This window comes from Peromyscus californicus, unplaced genomic scaffold (assembly GCF_007827085.1).
Source record: "Peromyscus californicus insignis strain IS unplaced genomic scaffold, ASM782708v3 Scaffold_14__1_contigs__length_90479793_seg_2, whole genome shotgun sequence".
Taxonomy (NCBI): domain Eukaryota; kingdom Metazoa; phylum Chordata; class Mammalia; order Rodentia; family Cricetidae; genus Peromyscus; species Peromyscus californicus.
Window position 1 is genome coordinate 67,112,050 of NW_026294436.1, and position 25,042 is coordinate 67,137,091.

At 43.5% G+C, this 25,042-nt stretch overlaps 1 protein-coding gene across 2 annotated transcripts in view; it reads left to right on the top strand.

The window, feature by feature from the left end:
- Tp53bp2 (tumor protein p53 binding protein 2) overlaps positions 1 to 22,672 on the top strand; it is a 57,259-nt gene extending 34,587 nt beyond the window's left edge. The window contains exons 10-18 of one of the 2 annotated variants that reach the window (XM_052737862.1): positions 844 to 951; positions 1,325 to 1,404; positions 2,730 to 3,192; positions 4,757 to 5,535; positions 8,857 to 8,994; positions 9,770 to 9,903; positions 13,054 to 13,220; positions 17,095 to 17,294; positions 21,915 to 22,672. In XM_052737862.1, the coding sequence (XP_052593822.1) occupies positions 844 to 951; positions 1,325 to 1,404; positions 2,730 to 3,192; positions 4,757 to 5,535; positions 8,857 to 8,994; positions 9,770 to 9,903; positions 13,054 to 13,220; positions 17,095 to 17,294; positions 21,915 to 21,956 (2,111 nt within the window). In that variant the 3' untranslated portion in view covers positions 21,957 to 22,672. Of the gene's footprint in view, positions 1 to 843; positions 952 to 1,255; positions 1,405 to 2,729; positions 3,193 to 4,756; positions 5,536 to 8,856; positions 8,995 to 9,769; positions 9,904 to 13,053; positions 13,221 to 17,094; positions 17,295 to 21,914 lie in introns of both variants that reach the window. The other variant, XM_052737861.1, reaches the window with a different exon arrangement.
- The last annotated feature ends 2,370 nt before the right edge of the window (positions 22,673 to 25,042 follow it).

Genomic DNA, 25,042 nt, shown 5'->3' on the forward strand with positions numbered 1-25,042 from the left:
AACTTTGCCTTCTGTATCAGGAGTGTGGAGAGGTGCAAGCTGGAATTTCATAATGGAAGGATCAATAATGGCAGAGTTTCAGGAAGTGCAGGGTCCAAACATTCTTATCATTCAGATAACCATTATTTTTTTCTTCTTCTTCTTCTTCCCATTGTTATATGAAAAAAATAACTAAATTATTTGTTTTGCCATAATTATTACTATGAAGCATTAATACTTAATAGTTTAGAATATATATATATCTATATCTATATATATGGTGGTGGTTGTTGTTTTTGAGGTAGGCTCTCAACATTTATAGACCAGGCTGGCCTTGAACTCAGAGATTCAAGGCTAAGTGCTGTCTCCCAAGTGCTGAGATTAAAGGCATATGCTACCACTCCTGGCTGGCATTTGAAATTTAGATACCAGTGTAGAAAAATCATGAATACCCTAAATAGTGAAAGCTGGGTTGGAGTTCGTGGGCACACATTTACCAATCCATCACTGAGGCATTGTTTGTACACATCTGTTTCATGTGCTTCCATCTGCTGTGGTGGAAATTGTCTTCTGGGTGATGGCCATGCTTCCTTACATAGTCAAGAGTAATGACTAGGGCTTCTCTGGCTCAGGCCAACTTTTCCTTTGCTTTGGCTATTTTTTAAACTGTTTGAGTAAGGTGGGAAATCTAAAAGAAGAAACAAAACCTGACATAGGTATTTTCTAAATAAATTTGCTGGGAGGCTGTGTGCCCAAGCTTTAAAGCTGTTTTTTTAGAGATTAAAAGTCTTAGCAGCAAAGTGAAATGAAGCAGTGAAATGTCTTTAGAATGTGAGTGACTTGTGGCTGCTTTCTGCATTCTAGGCTCTAAAATTCACCCAGCTGGCCCTGATTGGAACCCCTCCAATGCAGACCTCTTACCCAGTCAAGGCTCCTCTGTACCGCAGAGCACGGGGACTGCCCTGGACCAAGGTAAGGTTTGTTTGTGCTTTGATTCTCAAAGGCATGTTTGTTCTTTTTCTAGGGAGCTCGTTTTTTGGTTAGCTTGTTAAGACCGCGGCAGTTCCTTTAGATGATTTCCTAACATAACTCAGGAACTAAGATATTAGCATGGAGTATTTGGTTTTGTTTTTTTTTTTTTTTAACAGCTTAGAAAAGAAATATGAGAGCACTTAGTGGGTGCAGTGTTCAGAGAGACCTAGAAGAAAGAAACGGGTGAAAGTAGTTTTATTCCAAACAGCGTGGATGTCAGGGTGGGTTTCCTCTTTGTCTTCAGTTGATGATGGGGAGATCTCTGTGAGGGAGAAGGAGAAGAAAGTGCGCCCCTTTTCCATGTTTGACACAGTGGACCAGTGCGCTGCCCCGCCCTCCTTCGGTACGCTGAGGAAAAACCAGAGCAGTGAGGACATCTTGCGGGATGCTCAGGTATTTAGTGCTCTCTCAGTTGCTACTACCTAATGTGTTTCTCTAGAGCATTTTTAAAGAAAAGATTTTAAAATATTGTCTGTGAGGGAGAACAGAAGAAATGCAGTATGTGGAACATTAGGAAATATAATAGGAGTCTGTTGTTTAGATAGGAGTGAGCACTTCCTCCTTGGGGATGGTGCATATTTGCTTCTGGGTCACAGGTTTTTGTGATTCTCTGAAGTGTGTAAGTACACGGAAGAAGAAAGTATTCATGGTGCCCAGGTGTTTTGTTCCCTTGAAGTCTGGTGTGCGAACACGGCAGCTCCTGCCTTATTCCCAGCCCTGGAGATGCTGAGGCAGAAGGGTTGCATCAAATTTGAAGCCAGTCTGGGCTACAGAGTAAAATTGTGTCTCAAAGAATGAAAACGGAACAAACACCCAGGATGAAATCTAGAGCCAAGGCTGTAGCAAAGACATGATGTGAATCTCTAGTGATATTAGGATCTTAAATTAGGATGAGTGGACCTGTGGATGAACGCTGCAGGTTAGGTGGGTTTTCATGTGTTCTGCATTGCAGACAACTCTGGGCTTGCTTGTTTGGGAATGGTGTTTTGAGACTTGGTTTTACTCTGACCTCAAACTTGTGATCCTCCTGCCTTAGCCTGCCAAAGGTTGAGTTTACAGTTAAGGTTGTATGACATTCGGATATACAAGAATATTTTTATGTATTGATGCCATCTGTGGAAATGAAAAATGGCAGTAAAGAGTTTTGCCCAGCTAGGAAGCAAGACTAGGAAGGAAGTCATGGGGTTGGGGGGTGGGGGAATTGGATTATATCACTGTAAGTCCCTTATTAATATGATTTAAAGCTTTAATGGTTTTAAAATGTAGAAGCAATATTTTGTCTGCTTTTCATGAGTATGTATCTAGTGTGCAGAAGTATATGTATGTGTATATGCATGTTCAAGTGTGTGGGTGCATATGTGTGCCCCTGGGTGTGGAGATCCAGGGTTGATGTTGGGAATTTTCTTCAGTTGCTTTTCTTCCTTATTCTTTGAACTAGGGTCTCTCAGTCATACCCAGAGCTTGCTGGTGTGGCTGGTCTCACTAGACAGCTTGCAGGCTGGAATTACGGTTGAGCTCCCACTCAGCATTTACGCAGGTTCTGGGAGTCCAAACTGCAGTCCTCTTGGTGCGTGGCAACTGCTTTAGCCCTTGAGCTAGCTGGAGCCCCGTGAGCTGATGCATGTGCTTGTATTTGTGAAGTGAGCTGACTAGGGTATTTTATATAATTTTGTACAGTATTTTAACCACATTGCTGTGTGTGTGCATATGTGTTACAGGCTGCAAATAAAAATGTGGCTAAAGTTCCACCTCCTGTTCCTACAAAGCCAAAACAGATTAATTTGCCTTACTTTGGACAAACGAGTCAGTCACCTCCTGACATGAAGCCAGATGGAAATCCTCAGCAATTGCCAATAGCTGCTCAATGCATGGGAGCTAAGCTCAAGCCAGCAGGGCCACAGCCAAGGGTGCTGCTGTCTCCAGGTGCACCATCAGGTGGCCAAGACCAAGTCCTCTCTCCAGGATCTAAGCAAGAAAGCCCACCTGCTGCTGCAGTCCGCCCCTTTACGCCCCAGCCTTCCAAGGACACCTTCCCTCCAGCCTTCCGAAAACCCCAGACTGTGGCAGCAAGCTCCATCTACTCCATGTATACCCAGCATCAGGCACCAGGAAAAAACTTCCAACAGGCTGTGCAGAGCGCGCTGACAAAGACACACCCCAGAGGCCCCCACTTTTCGAGTGGTAAGGTTCTGTTGGTTTGCGTTTTTAAGTGTGTGTGTGTGTGGGGGGGGAGCATGTGCAAGAGTGTGCTTAAAAGAGCAAATGCATGTGCCAGTGTGCATGTAGAGGTCAGAGGACAGCTTTTGGAAGTCACTTCCCTCCTTCTACCGAGAGTTCCAGAGATAGAACTCAGGCTGTCTGTCAGGCTTACGTGGTAAGAGCTTTCATACACAGCCATCTCTCCTAGCCCTTTGGTTCTTGATTTCGTTTTTACCTGTGTAGAGTTTGGGCTTAAGTCCTATGCCAAGCTGCCAGCAGACAGTAAAATGCCAGGTCTCTTAGGCTGAAGCAGTTCTAAGGATTTTAACTGTGACTCTGGTTAATCTGGTTAATGGAGTGCCCGCCAAGTGTCAGCTACTACAGTAGTTACTGCAGACACAGCATAGTGTCCTAGTTTCATATCGATGACTGTGCTAGAAAACCCTACAAAAGGCAACAAAGGAGGAAAGCTTTTCCTTAGCTTGTAATTCCAGGTTACTCTTTATCACTTCGGAGAAGTTGGGTCAGAAATGCAAGCAGCTGTTCACATTGTATTCACAGTCGAGAGTGGAGAGAAATGACTGAACCCACGCTCTCTGCTTGTTCTCTCTTTCTTCTGTCCGACACAGTTCAGGACCTCTGCCGGGGAACAGTTAGATACAGTAGGCTGGGCCTCCCACATCAGTTAACAATCGGAATCCCCACAGACACGCCCACAAGCCAACCCGATCTAGACAGGTCCTCAATCGTGCTTCTCTTCAGAGGTGATTTTAGGTTGTGGCAAGTTGACAGTTCAAAGCTAACCCTCCCAGATGAGTTGAGTCTCAGTTCTGAAGGCGCGTGCTGATGTGGGAAGACAGGGTCACAGGTGTTACATGGTGTGGAAGGCCGCAGCTTTACTAGTGATGCGACTGTTCTTGGCACACAGAGGGTGGGACAGTTACATTGTCTCTTGATTTTTAAAAGCAGCACTCCTTTGTGTTTTAAATTGTTATAGTAAGGATACCACCACTAAGTAAATATGAAACCATAATAAAATTAGTTTGTGTTAAACATGTGCAGTTTGGATGTTTGAGTTTTTTTTCTGACTTGGTTATATTATGAGGCTAGGATACAATTGACCATGACTTAATTGATTGAAAATGCCTTTTTAGTTATGAAGTAAGCATATAATTGTGGTTCAAAGCTACCATAACAGATATTAAAGTACCAGCGTAGTCTTTTCATTAATCCTTGGTAAATATTGCTAATATAATAATTTGGAAATCAGGTCATTTTGACGTCATTGGACTGTTTCAGGGGAATGTTTTTGGGAAAGATACGTGGTTCTCAGTTGTGTGAGCTGAGTATGATTTCTCACATTGATCTACATTTGAATAGTGTGGAAGGTGGGTAGTATGTGTTTAGACTTAGTCTGGATTTGTGGACAGATTACCGGTTTTCCTTGATGCCATGCCACAGGACTTCACTTACCATGAGCTGTTTTCTTACCAGTTTTGTTGAGTTAGCACTAACTGGGCTTTTCCTTTCTGTCTTCTCTGACCAGTATATGGCAGGCCTGTGATAGCTGCTGCTCAGAATCCACAACAGAACCCAGAGAACATTTATGCCTGTAACCAGGGCAAGCCCGGCAGTCCGGAACCTGAGGCAGAGCCTGTTTCTTCAGCTCACGAGAGCCATGAAAATGAAAGGATTCCTCGACCACTCAGCCCAACGAAATTACTGCCTTTCTTGTCTAATCCTTACCGAAACCAGAGCGATGCTGACTTAGAAGCTCTGCGGAAGAAACTGTCTAATGCACCAAGGCCATTAAAGAAACGTAGCTCCATAACGGAACCAGAAGGCCCTAATGGGCCAAATATCCAGAAACTTTTGTATCAGAGGACCACCATAGCCGCCATGGAGACCATCTCAGTCCCCTCGTACCCAGTGAAATCGCCGAGCTCAGTGACTGTCAACACGGACAGCCCAGTAGAAATCCCCAACCCGTATTTACATGTGGAGCCAGAGAAAGAAGTGGGCTCTGTAGTTCCTGAACCCTTGTCCCCAGAGGATACGGGGAGTGCCAGCACAGAGAACAGTGGTGTGCCAGCTCCTTCTCCAGGCCTTGACTGTGTGCCTGAAGGAGTCACAGACAGCAGTCCAGGTCTCCAGAGCAACACAGAAGACACAAACCCAGAGGCCCCCCATTTACTGGAAGTATACCTAGAAGAATACCCACCCTACCCTCCCCCTCCATATCCTTCTGGGGAGCCGGAGGGACCTGAAGAAGACTCTGTACGCATGCGCCCACCTGAAATCACCGGGCAGGTGTCTTTGCCTCCTGTAAGTAATGTAGTGTCCCATGTTCATTTAGGAGACCTTCCCTTGTAATGCTCATCATGGTGGCTTTATTCTTCTCTAGTTTGCCTTTTTATCTTATGATCCCTTGGCATGAAGTGGATCTTTGTAGTCTTGGCTTTTGACAGGATTGAGACTTATTCGTGCTGAGCTATATATTCAATTCTCTTTTTATTTTGAGAGTCTCAGTTGCCTAGACAGACCTTTTGCCTCTGGAGTAGCTGAGATACAGACTTTTGTCCATCAAATCACGCTCAGGGTGGGAGTTATAGATGCGGTGACATTAATTATGAGAAACACTGCTGTATTTTGATGTGTGTGTGTGTGTGTGTGTGTGTGTGTGTGTGTGTGTGTGTGTGTGTATACATACACGTGCATGTGTGCATGCGCACTCAGGTTCTTTATAAAGGAAACAGATTTTTGTTCTTAGGCCTGTAAAGGCCACCTTTGTTGTCTTTCTAGCTGAAGGGACACTAGGGAAACCACAGTGGATTGGAGAAAAGAATACCTGGTTTCATGCTGATCACTTGCTTAGCTCTGAAATCTGCAGATAATATAACTTCTCATTGGCTCTGTCACTGCTTTCCAGGCTTTGATTTTTCTAGCAGTGAAACTTTAAGATTTTATTCCTATTTTTATTTGATGTATAGGAGTGTTTTGTCTACTTATATAAATATGCATTGTGTGCCTGCCTAATGCCAAGGAGTCCAGAAGAGAGTGCCGGTTCCCCGGAACTGGAGTTACAGATGCCTGTGGGTGCTGGGAATCAAACTGGGATCCTCTGCAGGAGCAGCCAGTGCTCTTAACCGCTGAGCCACCTCTCCAGCCCCCTGAAACTTATTCTTAGTGAAATGTTAGGTTGAGTCTCCAACTTAAAACAGTGGTGAAGTTAGAAGGATTGGAGAGTGGGAGCAGGAGGGAGAGCCGGGCAGAGAGCGGGAGCAGGAGGGAGAGCCGGGCAGAGAGCGGGAGCAGGAGGGAGAGCCGGGCAGAGAGCGGGAGCAGGAGGGAGAGCCGGGCAGAGAGCGGGAGCAGGAGGGAGAGCCGGGCAGAGAGAGGGAGCAGGAGGGAGAGCCGGGCAGAGAGCGGGAGCAGGAGGGAGAGCTAGGCAGAGTGGAGCAGGAGGGAGAGCTGGGCAGAGAACGGGAGCAGGAGGGAGAGCTGGGCAGAGAGCGGGAGCAGGAGGGAGAGCTGGGCAGAGTGGGAGCAGGAGGGAGAGCTAGGCAGAGTGGAGCAGGAGGGAGAGCCGGGCAGAGTGGGAGCAGGAGGGAGAGCTGGGCAGAGAGCGGGAGCAGGAGGGAGAGCCGGGCAGAGTGGGAGCAGGAGAGAGAGCTGGGCAGAGTGGGAGCAGGAGGGAAAGCTGGGCAGAGTGGGAGCAGGAGGGAAAGCTGGGCAGAGTGGGAGCAGGAGGGAGAGCTGGGCAGAGTGGAGTCGGCTCTTTGGCCCCCTTCCTTCCCTTCAGTGTTGTTTGGAAATCACTAACAAACACCGCAGTCCCTTGGTTTCCTTTTTCTCTAGCATCAAGTTCCTCTAAAGCTATGTTTCTGGCCTGGGAATGCCTTCTACACTTCTTCCATATATTAAGATACTCCATAATTTTTGGAAAGTTGGTGGGAGAGAATACCACAGTGCCTGCAGTTTACTTTTCTATTGCTTGGTTGGAAGTCATTTTTGATTCCTTAAGTGCGAACAAAATAGAATGCTGAGCTGTGAATTGAAAACACAGTAAAACCCAAATGGCACTTTCGAATGATTATTTAAATGGGTTTTGTATATCTGATATCATGTTTTTATATCACTTTGTGCTTCCTTTGGAAGATTGTTATTTTCTTCCTAGAAAATGACTGCTCTTTCACAGATACTGTGATTATGTATGTTTCTTTGAAAGTGGGTGGCTAGGTGCTTGCCTTGTGAGGCAGGTGGCTGGTCACTTACAGCTTCCAAAGGCTGATGTTAGCACAGTCGTAGACTAATCACACTTTTCTAACACTTTCGTCTTTCCCATCTGTGAGATATAATATTTGTCACTTAATGTTTTTGCAAAACTCTGGCTCTTCATATCTGAGATAAAAATGAAAATGGGCCTGGTAGGTTGGCTCAGTGGGCAAAGACACTTGCCACCAAGCCTGACAACTTGAGTTCTGTTTCTGGGACCCACATTTCGGACAGAGAGAACTGACTCTTGAAAGTTAAGTTGTCTTCTGACATCCACACTCACACTGCGACACATGAGTATATGCACGCGCGCGCGCGCACACACACACACACACACACACACACACACACACACACACACACACATAAATGAAATTTAGATTATTTCTTGGGGTTTTGCCTGCATGTATATCTGTGTGAAGGTGTCAAATCTCTCTGGAACTGGAGTTAGAGTTGTGAGTCACCATGTAGGTGCCAGGAACTGAACCTGAGTCCTCTGGAAAAGCAGCCAGTGTTCTTCACTGCTGAGCCATCTCTCCAGCCCCAAATAAATGCAATTTAAGAAGTCTGTGTGTGTGTGTGTGTGTGTGTGTGTGTGTGTGTGTGTGTGTGTGTGTAAAAATCCTGTTTCATAGGATGTAAGATCTCATTTTTAAAATGCCCCTTTAAAGCCTGACTTACTAACATGACTTAGTAACTTAAGAGGTAAACCTCTCCATCAGTGTGTCTAGTTATAACTAATTGTCTTTATTATGTAGCCTAATAATTTGCTTGTGCCTTAGGAAGGGCTATGGTATGAAATACTGAAGAGGAAGGGCTTACCTAGGTTCACATTCTGGTCCTGCTGTTTTCTGACTGTGTGCATTTCCTTTCTGTGCAATAAGGGTGATTGGGTTTTTAATGAGGATTAAGTAAACAATCACTTGTGTATGGGAGTTGTTATGATTCTGAGTATTGCCCTATTTAAGAGTTAGGCTCTCTGCATTATACTACTAGATAAATGATTAGAGATAATCTTGTCGGGTTGTGGTCCTCTACAGAAAGCCAGTCAGTTGCCACCATGCTTAGTTCACTCTGAGTTCCACATCCAGGCATTAATGGCACACTCCTGTGATCCCAGGGCTTGGGAGACTGAGGCAGGAAGATTGCAAGTTCAGAGTCAGCTTGGGCCACATGGCAAGTTCCAGGCCAGCCTGAGCTAAATAGTGAGAGCATCTTTGAATACATGGATGGATGGATGAATGGATGGATGGATGATAGACAGACAGACAGACAGACAGATCGATCCCCACACAGTAGTTTTTTCAACTAATTCAGCGGAGTGCTGCCTCGGCTCTTGCTGCTCTGATTTCCCACACATTTCCTTTACAGGGCAAAAGGACAAACTTGCGGAAAACAGGGTCCGAGAGGATTGCTCATGGGATGAGGGTGAAGTTCAACCCTCTTGCTCTGCTCCTAGATTCCTCTTTGGAGGGAGAATTTGACCTTGTACAGAGAATTATCTATGAGGTAAGTTTCTTAAATACAACTTTGTATCTTATTTTAAAGCTCAAAAGCTACTATAGGGAAATCCTATTTTTAAATTTTCTTTTTTGGGACTATGGAGTTGTGGAGAGGAGTATTGAACATGCTCTAAAACGGGCTGTGTTATTTTAAGAATGTGACTGTAAGGTTTTGATAATGTAGGAGTTCAGTTTGCACTTTGAAATATTTTAACGTACTTCTTTATTAGAAAGAATATTTCTCCTGAAAGTTGCTCTGTATGAATTTGTACACTATAGTATTGAGTTGTAGTTGTGGTCTCTACTCAGAAATCTATTAAATTTTTTTTTTTTTTTTAATTGAGAGAGGGTCTTGGGATGTAAGCCTCAAATGCATGATCCTCCTACCTCAACTTCACAAGTATTGGAATTACAGGCATGTGCCACCATGTCCAACTCCTTTAAAATGTTTTTAGTTGAACTTCTTTAACTAGCAAATAGGATTTCTACTTAAAAAACCGTTTTGTGGTGGGAATTAGAAGGAAGAACAAGGGTAACTAACTCCAAGGATATTGTTTCTGGTGCTATGAATTTAAAGAAAGCCTTCTTACAGTAAGTTCTTAATGCTGTCTCTCCTGTTTCTAGGATTTTCTGGATAGTTTTCTTGGCTCCTCTGTTTCAATTATGATTTTTAAAATGTCAGCCAAGTTTCTGTATTCTTGATCCTAAGAAGCCAGTTAGTAATGACGTTGATGTGACATTAAATTGGAGTGACTCTCTCACCCTTTTTCTTGGTGTGACAGGTTGATGACCCAAGCCTACCAAATGATGAGGGCATCACAGCTCTTCATAATGCCGTGTGTGCGGGCCACACAGAAATCGTCAAGTTCCTGGTCCAGTTTGGTGTGAATGTAAATGCGGCAGATAGTGATGGATGGTAAGTTTTGCTTTAAACTCCAGTCAAACATCACCTGTGGATGGCTGTTATAGAAGCATCGTTGTAGTGCTGTTGGAAAGCAAAGACATAATACACCAGTATATGTCTTCCACGTGCTGTTTGGGGAGTTACTGTGTCCTCCGGTAGTAACCATTTGTTCAGTTTCTGGAAGCAAATGGAGTTTAAATTGTAATGATAGTATACTGCAATAAAATTGCCAGCATCTCTACTCTGCTTTGAGGTCACTGAGTTTAAATACAATTTACTAGGTCACGAGCGCTGGAGTATAGGGACTGGCCAGGTGGTTGCCATGTGACCAGTAGGTAGGTGGCATATACAGTGTGGCTACTCCGGACAGAGTAATGAGTCACATTGCAGGGGACAGGGTAGGCAGTGCAAGATTCCGTCATGCTACTCACCTATCTTGATACTTCAGAGAGTCAAACCATAGGAGAGACAACGCTCTTTTTGTGGAGTAATATGAAAATGTTTTCTATGAAGGACTGAAAATGTTACAATTTCATCTCATATTTAAGTACTTTAATTTTGTTTTTTCTTTTAATGTTATAATATCAGATGCTCATGTGTATAAGTCATAAATTTGAATTAACCTGTCATTTCAAGTGACTGTGTGATCTTCTATGAAGACTGTTTCCTCTTTGTTAGATATTTGTTGTTGTTACAAATAAATTTGGAGAAGTATTATGATTGCATTAAAAAAAATGTAGGAGTAATGTATGTCCACTATGGAAAAATAAACAAAATAGAAAAATAAGAAGAGGAAAACAACCTATACCTCCATTATCTACAAGTAGACAACATTAAGCTTTTAATACAGTTCTTTCCATTTTGTGTGGCAGGGTGGGGTTCCCTGTGTATTAAATTCAGAACCTTGTATGCACCTGTATAAGCAGTGCTCCTTTCAGCTCCTCTTGCCCTCAAGCTCTTTTGCACACTTTGATGTGCGTATGTATATATGTATGTATGTATATGTGTATAAATACATATTTATTTATGTGTATATATACATACTTTTTTGGTTTAGCATAAGCAAATTCTTACTGTATCACATTATCCTTTCTTGAAACTTTTGATCGTATGTAATTTTTCACTCTTAGAAACTAGCACGGAAAAAAAATCTGTATAAATGGGGCTAGGGAGATGATATATTAGGTAAAGTGCCTGCCCTGCAAGTGTGAGCCCTGAGTTTGGATTCCTAGGTCTGTAACTCTAGTGCTGGGCAGGCAGAGACAGGCAGAGACTGGCAGATCCATGAACTCACTGGCCAGCCAGCATAGCCAGTTGGGGAGCTCTAGACTCAGAGGAAAACCTTGTCTCAAAATAGAAGGAAGGTTCCATTGATAGAGGAAGATACTTAACTGACTTTTGACATTGGTATGCACTCAGATGTGTACAAAACCATAAATGTGCACAAATGCTTGCACTCAAGCATATACTGTACATGTGCGCACACACGTAAATCTGTAGTCATTTTCACCAGAATAGTAATAATAGTATTCTGGAGCATGAAGGGTCTGAATTTCTTTTTTAAAAAACTAGATCCAGCTGTGGGTGATGACATGGGCCTGTAATCCTAGCACTCAGGAGGCAGAAGCAGGTGGATCTCGAAGTTCAAAGCCAGCCAGGTCGATATAGTGAGGTCTTGTCTGTAAATAAATAAATAAGCAAACCTTTTACCCAAACCACTAGATGTAGCTCAGTTGTGGAGCACGTCTCTGCAGGAATGAGGCACCGGGGTCTCCCAGCTCTACGGTTAGAAGGGGGTAGAATCAGTGAAAGAGAGAGAAGAGACAGAGAGAGAACAAGCAGAAAAGCGTCTGTCCAAGAGAATCTGACTGAAGGAGGGAAAGAAAAATTAAAGAAAAATGCATTTTAGAGCTTGATTCATAACAGTCTTAAGGCAGTTTTCTGAGTTTGGAGACACAGATTTTTTTTTTCTATAATGTTAATAAGTTCCTGCTAACTCATTGCCTAAAATAGATTGAATTATGTGTGTGCATGTGTGTGCGTATGTATGTTTGTGTTATAGTCAGTGTTTTAAGACTATTTTCAGGAATCATCTCTACAGTTTGTTACAGTCACTTTTCTACTTAGAATTGAATTGACAGTTGGGGTCAGAATTTACTTTGAGTTTTAAAAATATATGTGCAATTTGATTCCTTGAAAGTTGATGGTGAAAAGAAATAAATATTGGCATTCAGGCATATAGTTTAAAGACTTAGAGTTTTACTCTGACAGAAATGAGCAGGTTTCAGGGCTAGAGAAACGGCTTAGTGGTTAAGAGCATTGGCTGTTCTTCCACAGAACCTGGGTTCTATTCCTGGCACTGTGTTGTAATTCACAGCCGTCTCTATGTAACTCCAGTTCCAGGGTATCTGACATCCTCTTCTGGCCTCTCTGGGTACCAGGCACATACATACATGCAAGCAAAGCATCTATATACATAAAGCAAAACCCTAAATTTTATTTATTTATTTATTTATTTATTATTTTTTTTTTTTTAGGTTTTTCAAGACAGGGTTTCTCTGTGCAGCTTTGCGCCTTTCCTGGATCTCGCTCTCTAGACCAGGCTGGCCTCGAATTCACAAAGATCCTGCCTCTGCCTCCCAAGTGCTGGGATTAAAGGCGTGCGCCACCACCGCCCGGCAAAACCCTAAATTTTAAACAAGAACCAAATCCACTTTTTTCTTATCTTTGTAGATCACTGTGCAGATTCTTCTCACCAGCACTCAGCTTCTAGCCCCAGTGTCCTCCATTGCTTAGATACTTTCCTTTGTAGCTGTAACTCTTTTACAGGTTTGTCATCTGATTGAACTGGTTTTAAAAAGCTGTTTGTATCCGGGCGGTGGTGGCGCACGCCTTTAATCCTAGCACTCCGGAGGCAGAGCCAGGCGGATCTCTGTGAGTTCGAGGCCAGCCTGGTCTCCAAAGCGAGTTACAGGAAAGGCGCAAAGCTACACAGAGAAACCCTGTCTCGAAAAACCAAAAAAAAAAAAAAAAAAAAAAAAAAAAGCTGTTTGTGAGGCTAATACATAAAAGACCGAAGAACTTTCTCCACGGATAACTTGCCAAGTGGAGGCCGTTCAGTTGGAGAAACACTTCTAACCAGCGCTGTGTTTTGCTTCACAGGACCCCATTGCACTGTGCCGCCTCCTGTAACAATGTCCAAGTGTGTAAGTTCTTGGTGGAGTCGGGAGCAGCTGTGTTTGCTATGACCTACAGTGACATGCAGACAGCTGCAGACAAGTGTGAGGAGATGGAGGAAGGCTACACGCAGTGCTCCCAGTTCCTCTATGGTATGTATGGAGGAAGGCTACACGCAGTGCTCCCAGTTCCTCTGTGGTATGTATGGAGGAAGGTACACGCAGTGCTCCCAGTTCCTCTGTGGTATGTATGGAGGAAGGTACACGCAGTGCTCCCAGTTCCTCTGTGGTATGTATGGAGGAAGGTACACGCAGTGCTCCCAGTTCCTCTGTGGTATGTGTGGAGGAAGGTACACGCAGTGCTCCCAGTTCCTCTGTGGTATGTATGGAGGAAGGTACACGCAGTGCTCCCAGTTCCTCTGTGGTGTGTGTGGAGGAAGGTACACGCAGTGCTCCCAGTTCCTCTGTGGTGTGTGTGGAGGAAGGTACACGCAGTGCTCCCAGTTCCTCTGTGGTGTGTGTGGAGGAAGGTACACGCAGTGCTCCCAGTTCCTCTATGGTATGTATGGAGGAAGGCTACACGCAGTGCTCCCAGTTCCTCTGTGGTATGTGTGGAGGAAGGTACACGCAGTGCTCCCAGTTCCTCTATGGTATGTATGGAGGAAGGCTACACGCAGTGCTCCCAGTTCCTCTGTGGTGTGTGTGGAGGAAGGTACACGCAGTGCTCCCAGTTCCTCTGTGGTGTGTGTGGAGGAAGGTACACGCAGTGCTCCCAGTTCCTCTGTGGTATGTGTGGAGGAAGGTACACGCAGTGCTCCCAGTTCCTCTGTGGTGTGTGTGGAGGAAGGTACACGCAGTGCTCCCAGTTCCTCTGTGGTGTGTGTGGAGGAAGGTACACGCAGTGCTCCCAGTTCCTCTGTGGTATGTGTGGAGGAAGGCACACGCAGTGCTCCCAGTTCCTCTGTGGTATGTATGGAGGAAGGTACACGCAGTGCTCCCAGTTCCTCTGTGGTGTGTGTGGAGGAAGGTACACGCAGTGCTCCCAGTTCCTCTGTGGTATGTGTGGAGGAAGGCACACGCAGTGCTCCCAGTTCCTCTGTGGTATGTGTGGAGGAAGGCACACGCAGTGCTCCCAGTTCCTCTGTGGTGTGTAGCCAGTGCCGTCACATGTGTCGGCTGCTGTATTCATTATCCTTTGTCTCTGGGGAACAGCTCAAAGCTCAATAAGTATCTTATTTGTTCCATAATTCTGGATGCTGAAAATAGGACAGCCGAGGTCACAGATACAATACAGCTTCCGTGCATGTGCCTAGAAAAAGCTGTTGTCAGAGACGTCTTCAGCTACAGCTGATTATTGGTGTTAGTTTAAGTTTTCGTATGTTCAGAAGGCCTTCTATTAGTGTGTTAGCACTTAGTGGAGTATAGCATGTTGTAAAATGAGATTTAAAAAGTAAACATGTTGGCTGGAGAGATGGCTCAGAGGTTAAGAGCACTGGCTGTTCTTCCAGAGGTCCTGAGTTCAATTCCCGGCAACCACATGGTGGCTCACAACCATCTGTAATGAGATCTGGTGCCCTTTTCTAGCATGCAGGTATATGTGTAGGCAGAATACTATACATATAATAAATAATTTTTAAAAAAACACCATGCTTTGGAGTTTGTTTTTATTTCATGTTTTGAGTTTATGATTTTGATTACTGTCAAAAGATGTCCTGTTAGGGTTGTACCTAGACACAACTCTCTGTTTAGAGAAAAATGGAAGTGAAGTTGAGATGGGTTATATATGTTGATTGTCTTTTATGTAGGATTTAAAAAAAAATTTTTTTTTAATTTTTTTTTTTTTTTTAATTTACAGGACTTAGCAGTTACAGTAAACTTTTCAGTTCATTTTGGCTTGAGAGACAGGAAATCAGGAGGTGGTCAGGAGGTTATGTTGCCCAAGCTCTCAAAAGCTTCTTACCAATTGTTCGAAAAGTTCCAGAGGTTAAAGGTACAGGCCTTTGCCTCCTCTGCCTGGCCATGGTCCTTAGGTCTTGGGTGTCTTTGCCTATTTCAGGTTGTAGGTGAGAAGAGAGGGAGTTCTTTAAGCTCACAAAATCCCTGTCATCTTCCTAAGTGTTCATCCGCCTGCCCTCCCTCCCTCCCTCCCTCCCTCCCTCCCTCCCTCCCTCCCTCCCTCCCTCCCTCCCTCCCTCCCTCTTTTTCTGTTCATTTTGTGGCACTAGTTTTGAACCTAAGGTCTTAAACATGCTAGTGGGTCTCTACCATTGAGTGACACCCAGCCCTTCAAACTGTTTAGATTCATTATTGAGACTTATGATTGCATTTTGTTTGTTTTCAACTTTGGACCAATAGAGTATTTTGGCATTAACATTATGTAAATTCATATGATAGACAATGACTTTTTTAAAAAAGATGTGAAGGATTTTTGGTTAGACTTTTTTGATAGATGAATTATATCACAGATTTCAGGGGTGATGATACATTATGAAGGTTCACTACTGATAATGGACTAGGCACAGCTCCCGTCTGAGGGAGAAGAACCTGACCTCTGATACATGGATCTTTTTAAGATTTATTTTCCTATTTCATTTTCTTTTATTCTATGCATGCGGATGGTTTGCCTGCATATATGTCTGTGTACCATGTTCATGCAGTGTCCTTGGAGGCCAGAAGAGGGCATTGGATCCCTTGGAACTGGAGTTAGAGAGGTTTGTGAGCCACCATGTGGGCACTGGGAATTGATCCCCAGGTCCTCTGGAAGAGCAGCCGGTACTCTTAACATGTCTTCAGGGTTGCCCCTGCCTCTCCTCCCCCCATTTTTAATGGAAATGTCATTGAAAACTAGGACTTGAATTGTTAATTTGAGCATATTACAGTACCTAGGATTTCTTTCCATTCCCATCCCAAGCAAGAACAAAGTGAAGCTTTAAAACATGGCGGAGTTAGATTTGTGTGAGGTTTTGTTGTACAGTCTTGTCTGTGATGTTGGGGTGGGACCTGGGGCCTTGTACATGCTTCATGAATGATTTCCCACTGAGTGACACTCCAGCTTTTGTCCTGTTTGGTCTTCATGTTATTTAAAAAGGTCTTATTGTCTTTTGGAAAAGAACATTTCATTTCTTGGTTTTTGTTTTGTTTTGCCCAGAGCAAGAGATATAGCATGTACTGCTTATTAATTGATACATTAATTGTTATAGGCTGATAACTAATTGTTGGGTGTTCAGAGCTGAAAAATACGTTCAAGAGTCAAGCAGATATTTTCCCGTATTTTTAAGACATAAAGGCAGATGAAAATTAACTGTGTGCTGTAAACCTTGTTGCCATGCCCCACTTGCTTCCTCTGCTTTCTGTGTCCTGTGCTGCCCTTCACCCTAGGGCACAGAATGAGGAAGTTGACCTAACTCACAGTCATTAAGTAACTGCTGGAAAATAGCCTTTTGGGAATTTTCCTGTTTGTAGATTTCAACATGCAGAATTCTGATTTCCCATGTATAGAAAGTAACCATACACAGACTTTTCTATCTTACCTACACTGCTGTATTCTGCATCTAACACACGATGTTGCCCTTTTTCTTCATTGATGGAGAACTCTTTGAAAGTTTTCCTGTTTGCTCTGTGTGTCTGGTGAGGATTGAAGTTGCAGAGCTCCTGGTCGCTATGCTTAGAAGTAGGCCGAAAGCTGACAAGCCTGTCACTTCCTCTTTTAATGTCCTGGATTCAAGTTTTTCTTTTAGCTCCTGGGCAAGCAGAAGGCTTCCTCTCTGGGGAATGCAAGCTTTTCAAGATGCCTAGGAAGTGGCTGTTTCTGGCCTTGTAGTACAGCATCCTTCCGTGTTGTATAAACACTGCTGGGGTTCTAGTTTCTCTCCCAGGCTGGGTCATTTATTTATTGAATGCTTGATGTAGTAGTTCTGACGTTCTAGTTAGTATCCTTTTCCCATTGTTTCATCGAGTTTAAAGTTCTTATGAGTGGTGTAATCTGAGTGGTAATCCCGTGTGTTCTCGTCCTCTGTCTCTGTTGTAGGAGTCCAGGAGAAAATGGGCATAATGAACAAGGGAGTCATTTATGCACTGTGGGACTATGAGCCCCAGAATGAAGATGAGCTGCTCATGAGAGAAGGAGATTGCATGACTGTCATCCACAGGGAAGATGAGGATGAAATCGAGTGGTGGTGGGCACGCCTTAATGACAAGGAAGGATATGTTCCACGCAACTTGCTAGGAGTAAGTCCTCCAACATGTTTTTTGTGTGTAAAACAGCTTTGCATGAACTGTTGTGTAGGTCCAGTACAACTTACTGCCCTTTGATAATAAGACGTGATACTGGGCTGGAGAGGCTGGAGAGGTGGCCCAGCAGTTAAGAGCACTTGCTGCTCTTGCAGAGAATCCGGGGTCAGTTCCCAGCATCTCCCTCGCAGCTTTCAATCATCTATATAAACTCTAGTTCTAGGGGATCCAATGCCTGCTCACTGCACACCCATGGTACACGTCCATACACTCAGACAAAACACTCGTACACCTAAAATCTTTTAAAAAGACACATGAAGCTTAAATTTCTGATGCTCTTAATTTAGATTCACAGCCATATTTACAGTGCACCTGATTATACTTAGGGAATATTAATAGGTTTGAAAGCCAGAATAATGTGTTTTCAAGATTTTTGCATTAGGCTCTTATATAGGTTTAAGCCAGGTGCCATAGGTCATGCCCATATCCCCAGCACTTGGGGAATGGAAGTAGGAAGATCAAAAAAAGCTCTTTGATGGACTTCTTTGATGGGTATTCTTTTGTGTGGCTTATGCACACAGAGATGTGTTGGGTGTATGAAAGTATGAGAGAAATAGTATAGGTAGATTGAAGGTACCTGTAGCTAGAGTTTTCCTGCCTGGCCCACAGTCAGGACAAATCTCTCTCACCTGCCAGTCCACAGCCGCTCAGACCCAACCAAGTAAACACAGAGACTTATATTGGTTACAAACTGTATGGCCGTGGCAGGCTTCTTGCTAACTGTTCTTACAGCTTAAATTAATCCATTTCCATTAATCTATACCTTGCCACATGGCTCGTGGCTTACCGGCATCTTCACATGCTGTTTGTCATCGTGGCGGCTGGCAGTGTCTCTCTGACTCAGCCTTCCACTTCCCAGCTTTATTCTTCTCCTTGTCCCGCCTATACTTCCTGCCTAGCCAATGGCCAATCAGTGTTTTATTTATTGACTAATCAGCAACACATTTGCCATACAGAACATCCCACAGTACTTCCCCCCCCCCTTTTTTTTTTTTCAAAAAGGAAGGTTTTAACCTTAACAAAGTAAAATTACATATAATTTGGGAATTTGGGCATAGCTTCTCTTACTACTTCCTGCTGGAGGGGGGCGCTGTATCTTATGGGGACACAAAGAAAATTTTAGGATTATGGAGTAGTCCGTGAGGGTGTATCGTCTGAGCCAGTTGCCTTGAAACCATTCTGGATGTTAAATCATTTGGGCCTTGGTGTCATCGGAGACCTTTCAGGGGGTCTTGGCTGGTCAAACCTGATGTATCTTAATCTGGAACAAATCCATAGCCTCTGGCTTTCTGTGGGAACAAAAGAGACTCTTTTCCAAAGCAACATATCCTTATATCCAAATTTTGAAGTCAAGGTACCTTTAAAATATACGTTTTGGCATAACTCAACAGCTTTTACAATCAAATGTTTTTCTGCAGTTAAAAATCCCAAAGACAACACAATCCAGATTCTCTGTGTAATATTCATCTTTACGTGGCTTATTTTTTTATATTAATTTTACTGTCTCTTTAAAGACTTTATTTTTTAAAACTATGTATTTGTTTATATAACTGTATATATCACCATATATCACCTTTTTTATCTCTTTCAAGCCTACGTATATTTTACACACATTGTAAACTATTACATCTGAATCTGTCTTATTGTGAAATCTATTGCTTTAAACTGCAGCAGCTGTGACTGCTGGTTCCGCCCACCTCAGCTTCCCAACATGGCTATGTTTTCCACCAGCTCTGGGAGCTATCGTGGGTCTATGCTTTTATCCAAGCAGCGTGTAGCCCAGAAACCTCTTTTTTTGTTTTATACTAGCAAAGTCTAAATCCACCATGCAGCTTAATGTGCCACTTGCAGAGGCTTCATCCCCGCCATATGGCAGGTTGAGCGCGCACGCTAGGCACCCACCAGTAGCTCAAACCAGCAGCTGCCGCTCATTTGAAAGAGACAATTAGGAAGCTGTTTTTAGCTCTGTTTTAGAATTTTTTCTCAGGTTTTAGGTGGAAACTCTTGCCACCACGTTGGACGCCATTTGTAGCTAGAGTTTTCCTGCCTGGCCCACAGTCAGGACAAATCTCTCTCACCTGCCAGTCCCACAGCCGCTCAAACCCGACCAAGTAAACACAGAGACTTACATTGGTTACAAACTGTATGGCCGTGGCAGGCTTCTTGCTAACTGTTCTTACAGCTTAAATTAATCCATTTCCATTAATCTATACCTTGCCACATGGCTCGTGGCTTACCGGCATCTTCACATGCTGTTTGTCATCGTGGCGGCTGGCAGTGTCTCTCTGACTCAGCCTTCCACTTCCCAGCTTTATTCTCCTCCTTGTCCCGCCTACACTTCCTGCCTAGCCAATGGCCAATCAGTGTTTTATTTATTGACTAATTAGCAACACATTTGCCATACAGAACATCCCACAGCAGGTACCTGCTTGCAGGTCTGCTATTGGTAAGGAGTAGAAAGAAGCTTAAGGGAAGGAAGGGTGGAAGTCATGGATACATTGTCATGTAGGTCACGGGCACTGGGTTCCACAGCCCTGCTGATCCAGTTGGAACATTTCTGTTCTGGATAAGCAGGTGGTGGGAAAGACTAGAAAAGCCTGCCCCTGGGCTGTGTGTACAGACAGTGCAGGGAGTCCATGGGAAGCACTGGTAGGTTTTCATCAAGCATCAGATAGACAGGGTCTCCCACGTAGATAGCACGTAGCAGCCTGGGGAGACTTCTCCAGCATCACACCTGCCTGCTAAGGTTCCTCTGCTTGGGTGTTTCAAGTGGCTTTGGCCCTGGGACCTGGTATTCTGACAGTGACTCTCCCTTTCCTGTGATTGCCTGTCAAATGTCCATTTTAGGTCATTTCCTATACTTTAACTGTTGCTTTCCAGAGAGCAACATTTATTGTGAAATCAACTGCTGAGTCATCTCTCCATCATGCCTTAGTCTCTCAAGTGCTGGGATTACAGTTGTTCCGACATGCTTAAGCCCCCCCCCCCATTTTTTGTGTGGGGGAGGGGATGAGACGGTTTTGCTATGTAGCTGAGGCTGGCTTCAAACTCTCAATCCTCCTGCCTTCTCAGTGCTAGGTTTACAGATATGTCTCACTGACCTAGCTCATCTATTGTAAATTGATAACTAGTTGTGCATATTTGCAGTCGATAACATGACTTTTAAGGAGTTTTAAAAACATTTACTTTATGTGTGTCGTGTGTTTATGCTTGCGCCACAGTAAGTGTGTGGAGGTCAGAAGACAATTTGGGAGTTCAGAGATTGAACTCGGGTCATGCAGCTTGGCAGCCAGTGTTGTCCTTACCTGCTGAACCATCTTGCCAGTGCCTATGTCCCCAGCCCCTAACCCAACTTTAAATAACAGGTCTATATTTATAAAATGGTAAGTCAGGCTCACTACCATCAAACCTTACATAGCTAACTTTTTATTTTGTGATGAAAATAAAATCTGTTAACCAGTTTTCAATTAATATGCATGTTTTTAACTATAATTCCCATGTTGTACAACAGAACTCATTGAATGAGTTTAATTCCCTAGTAACAAAATGCCCTGGTTAATGAGATGGGAGGATTATTCTTGAGGGGAAGCGGTTGCTCAGAGACTTGAACTTTCAGAAGGTTCTGAAATTAACAGACTGGGATAAAGGTTGTAATTTTAGTCCTAAACTTAGATACTCTTGGTTCTCTGGCAATTTCTTCTGTAGAAGTGTGCTCTTCATACCATGTTTTAATATCTTTTGGTGTTAAAAAAAATAAAGAAAATTACATAATACTGATTTTTTTTTTTTTTAAAGACAGGCTCCGCCATAAATCTGGAAAGTGCATTGGTGAATATCTTCTCAGCTGAAACTAACTCTTAAATAACCACACCACCATTCTGTTTCCTGTCCCTAGGAGAAAGAAGGGGGAGGGTTTGTGTAGTTTGATGGTTGAATTCTAGTGTGACCTGCTCTGCCCTTCTAGACGGACCTTGCAACCCTCACATAGCTTCTGCTCACCCTTGTTATGGAGAGCACAAGTCAGCAGAATTCCAAAGCAGTTCACCTGTCTTCCCTAGGTCTGCTGACTCGGCACTTCAGAAGTTGAAGAAGTGTGGTTTACATGTGTGATCCCAGCACTTAGGAGGCTGAGGCAAGAGGATTATGAGGCTAGTCTGGGCTACCTCGGGAGACTCTTCTCTCCTTTTTTAGACTTTTTGCCCCGTCACAGTGGGCATTCCAAACTGTGGAGCACACAGCTGCGGACAAGCGGCCGTCAGCAGTTTGGCTTCCCAGACTGCTGTGTAGCTGAGTTAATGCCTGGGCTTTACATGTCTTTGCTCTGTGGTATTGTTCCAGCTGATGGACCCTTGTGACCGCCAAAGGGCTTTCAGCGAGTAGCCAGTGTGACCAGTGCTAAGTGTGGGCTCTTGTGTACTCAGGCAGCCAGCATGCTTCCACAGCTCAGTGCTTTTCTGAGTCAGTTTCCTGTATCACATTCATTCCTGCATTTATTGAAATACTACAGAACTTCCATACATATGGCACATGTCAATGGTTTTTAAAACTCTCTTGCAGCTATACCCAAGAATTAAACCAAGACAGAGGAGCTTGGCCTGAAACGAGTTACTGAAGAATTAATAAGCTAGAAGAAATACTATGATTGCTTTGGAAAAAGTTTCAAAAGACTTACTTTAATGACAATGTAGCTTGAAAGCAATGAAGAATGTGTCCTGGAAGAAAATGAAGGATTGAAGAAGTCATTAGCAGAGGACGTGAGCAGTGGGACTTGAGATGCTGAGTCAGCACGGCCGTGCTGGGCTGAGTGTTCCTGGCAGCATATAGAAAGGCTGCAGTGAGCCTGTTGCTTCCAAGAAACGGGACCATTTATCGGGCTGTGGGAAATCAGCTTCTTGTCCCGATTAGGGTGTTTTGGCACTGTTCCCATACCAGTCTCCTGCCAGAAAGGACCAGTGTCATCTGGCACCCTCTCCAACTGTCCCCAGCCCAGCAGGCCTTGGGAGCCCCCAGTGCTGCACACTTGTGTATTGTCAGTGAAGAACTGTTAGCTGCTTGTCACTGAGCAATAACTATGGTATGAGTTCCTGGAGCATTTTAAGAATTATGCATATATTTGAAATACTTAAACTACATTACACTACCTAATCTAGGTTAGATTTAGAATCTTGTTTTTAGGTTGAATTTGAATCTGTATTTATTGTCTTTTTGTATCTTGGAAATTAGAGATTTGTTATAGACTTATCTGTATTTGTCAAGATCATAGCTGATTTTAAAAATGATTGTAATAAAATTAAACTTTATGTCTCTAAATCTCTCAGCCACTTACCAATTTTCCTTTCTATGTCATAAACATCTTTGGTTATAGGTCATGAGCCACAGGACTATCTCATGCACAGCTGAGAAATAATGAACTGTGGTAATATTTCCTTACAGTTGTGTGATTGAGAAGCAGTTCTTAATTACAAAAAACTGAGCCTTGCAGTTCACGAGTCTGGATGGCTAGAATATCTTACTTTTTTTTTAGAGAGAGAGGGAAAGGGTGAGGTGTGTGTGTGTGTGTGTGTGTGTGTGTGTGTGTGTGTGTGTGTGTGTGTTTCATCCATGGAGGCTGGGGCGGGGTGTTAGATCCCTTGAAGCTGGAGTTTAAATGGTTTGTGAGCTACCTGATGTTGGGGATGGGATCTGAACTCTGGTCTTCTGATAGAGCAGTAAGTGCTCTTAACCACTGAGCCATCTCTCCAGCCCCTAATTTTGTAATTTTAAAAAAGATCTTGGAGGTCATGGTAGCAGACCTGAAACCTCTGCTGGGCTATTTCAGTGTTCTCATTTCTTTTCACATTCTTCATAAAGTTATATACATTGATTTTTAAATTTTACTTTACTGCCATACAAGTTAATGAGTTGTTTTAGAACCCATTTTGCTTAGTGGAACTATAATTTAATAGAAGATATAAATGCAAAAGCAGTGGTTACTTTCTCTAGACGTTTGTAAAGCTGAATTCTAACAAGGAAAGTAGATGAAAAACTGAACATAACCTTTCAGATAACAAAGAATGACAACATGGATTAAATATGGAGATTATACATAAAAGGCAAAATTCTAAACCCAGTGGGCCTCCTCCCTTCCCCAGTTAGTGAGTCTGGTGCAGATCTCAGGACTTGGGACTAAGTTCCTTAATCAGCTAACACAATAGGAAGATCAACTTGGATTATCCAGGTGGGCCCAGTGTAATCACATGAGCCCTTGAAAAGCAGAAGGGGAGGCAGGAGCCTGAGACAGAAGGGGTGGTCAGCCAGACTTGGGGTATTTTTGAAGATGAAGGATCAGGAACTAGAAAGTGTAGAAACTAAGAAAACTCTGGACTGAAAACTTGGATGGAGACAAGACCTCAGGTTTGAAGCCATATGGACCTGAGAGCACCCCACCAGGCAAGTTGATCTGTCTGGAGATGATTCCACAGCTGGAGGTGGGCTGCACTTAAACTTTTGCTGGGTCCCAGTCTGTACAAGTGTGGAATAAAGGGTATTTTTTGTGAAGCCACTGGATTTGTATGAGATGTTACAAGTAGGAAATAAATAGGACTTGAATTCTAGAACTAGACTGTTGCACTGCAGGAATTAATTGTGTGACCTGACCAAGCAGTTGATCTCCATGAGACTTGTACTCCTAATCCATGTCGTGAAACCTAAGGAGTTGTTGAGAGGAACCATGGAAAGTGCTGTAGAGTAAGCTAAAGACTTACGTGAGTCTATGAAAATAGAAGATGTGGAAATTAGGAGAGGGAACCAAGAAGGTCTGTTGCATATTCCGTAATCCTACCATTTGTTCTTATTCTTGTTGTAAATTGGGCACCACCACCAGGTGCACCACATTTCCACATCTGCTACCAGTTGTGTAGAGTTGCCTAGCAACACAGGCCACCCCAGATGGTCTTCTCTGTCTTGTTCCTTCCCTCTGTCTCCCAGTCTTGGTCTCTCTGTCTCTCTTTCTCTCCTGTCCCCGCTCCCAGACTCTCCCTCCATCCCCCAATCAACCCCTTACATTAGATCTGTTGCATGCTGTGATCTCTCAGCAGCACACCTTGGCCAGGCCCACCACAGGTGCCTTTCCGCTGCTTTATCCTAAGAATTCCCTTTGTAGTTGTTGTTTTACCTGTTTTATTATTAAAGTATCAAAGCTTCTTGGGGTTAATACTTGAAAGTATAGAAAAAGGTTATTGACTCAAAAAACCACAGCTTTCAAGGGAATAAGATAGTTTATGATGGAGCCAATTTCAATGACCGAGGCCTAGGAAACATGGAGCCAGGTTACTCCAGGTTCCATGTGTCTGCGTGGAAGTGGTTTCGTGAAGCTTTATAGAAGTAGAGCAAAGAAAGTCATAAATCAAGGCTTAAAAAGGGATTGGTGGGTACATCAGAGAGGCAGCAAGATGGAGAATCTCCTATAGGTCTCAGATGTATCTGATGACAGTCTTAGAGTTTAGATTCATAGACTCTGATTTTTATCTATTAGTCACCAGATGTTGGCTTGACATAGAGGCAGGCAAGGGATGGCTATTCAGGGCCTAAAATTAGCCCAAGATATGGTGATTAAGCCCTGGGCCTGTAACATTACTATCTTTCCACATCTCTGCACTTCTACAGTCTCTGAAGACCCAGCTTCTTTCTAGGAATTCTTGTTTAGA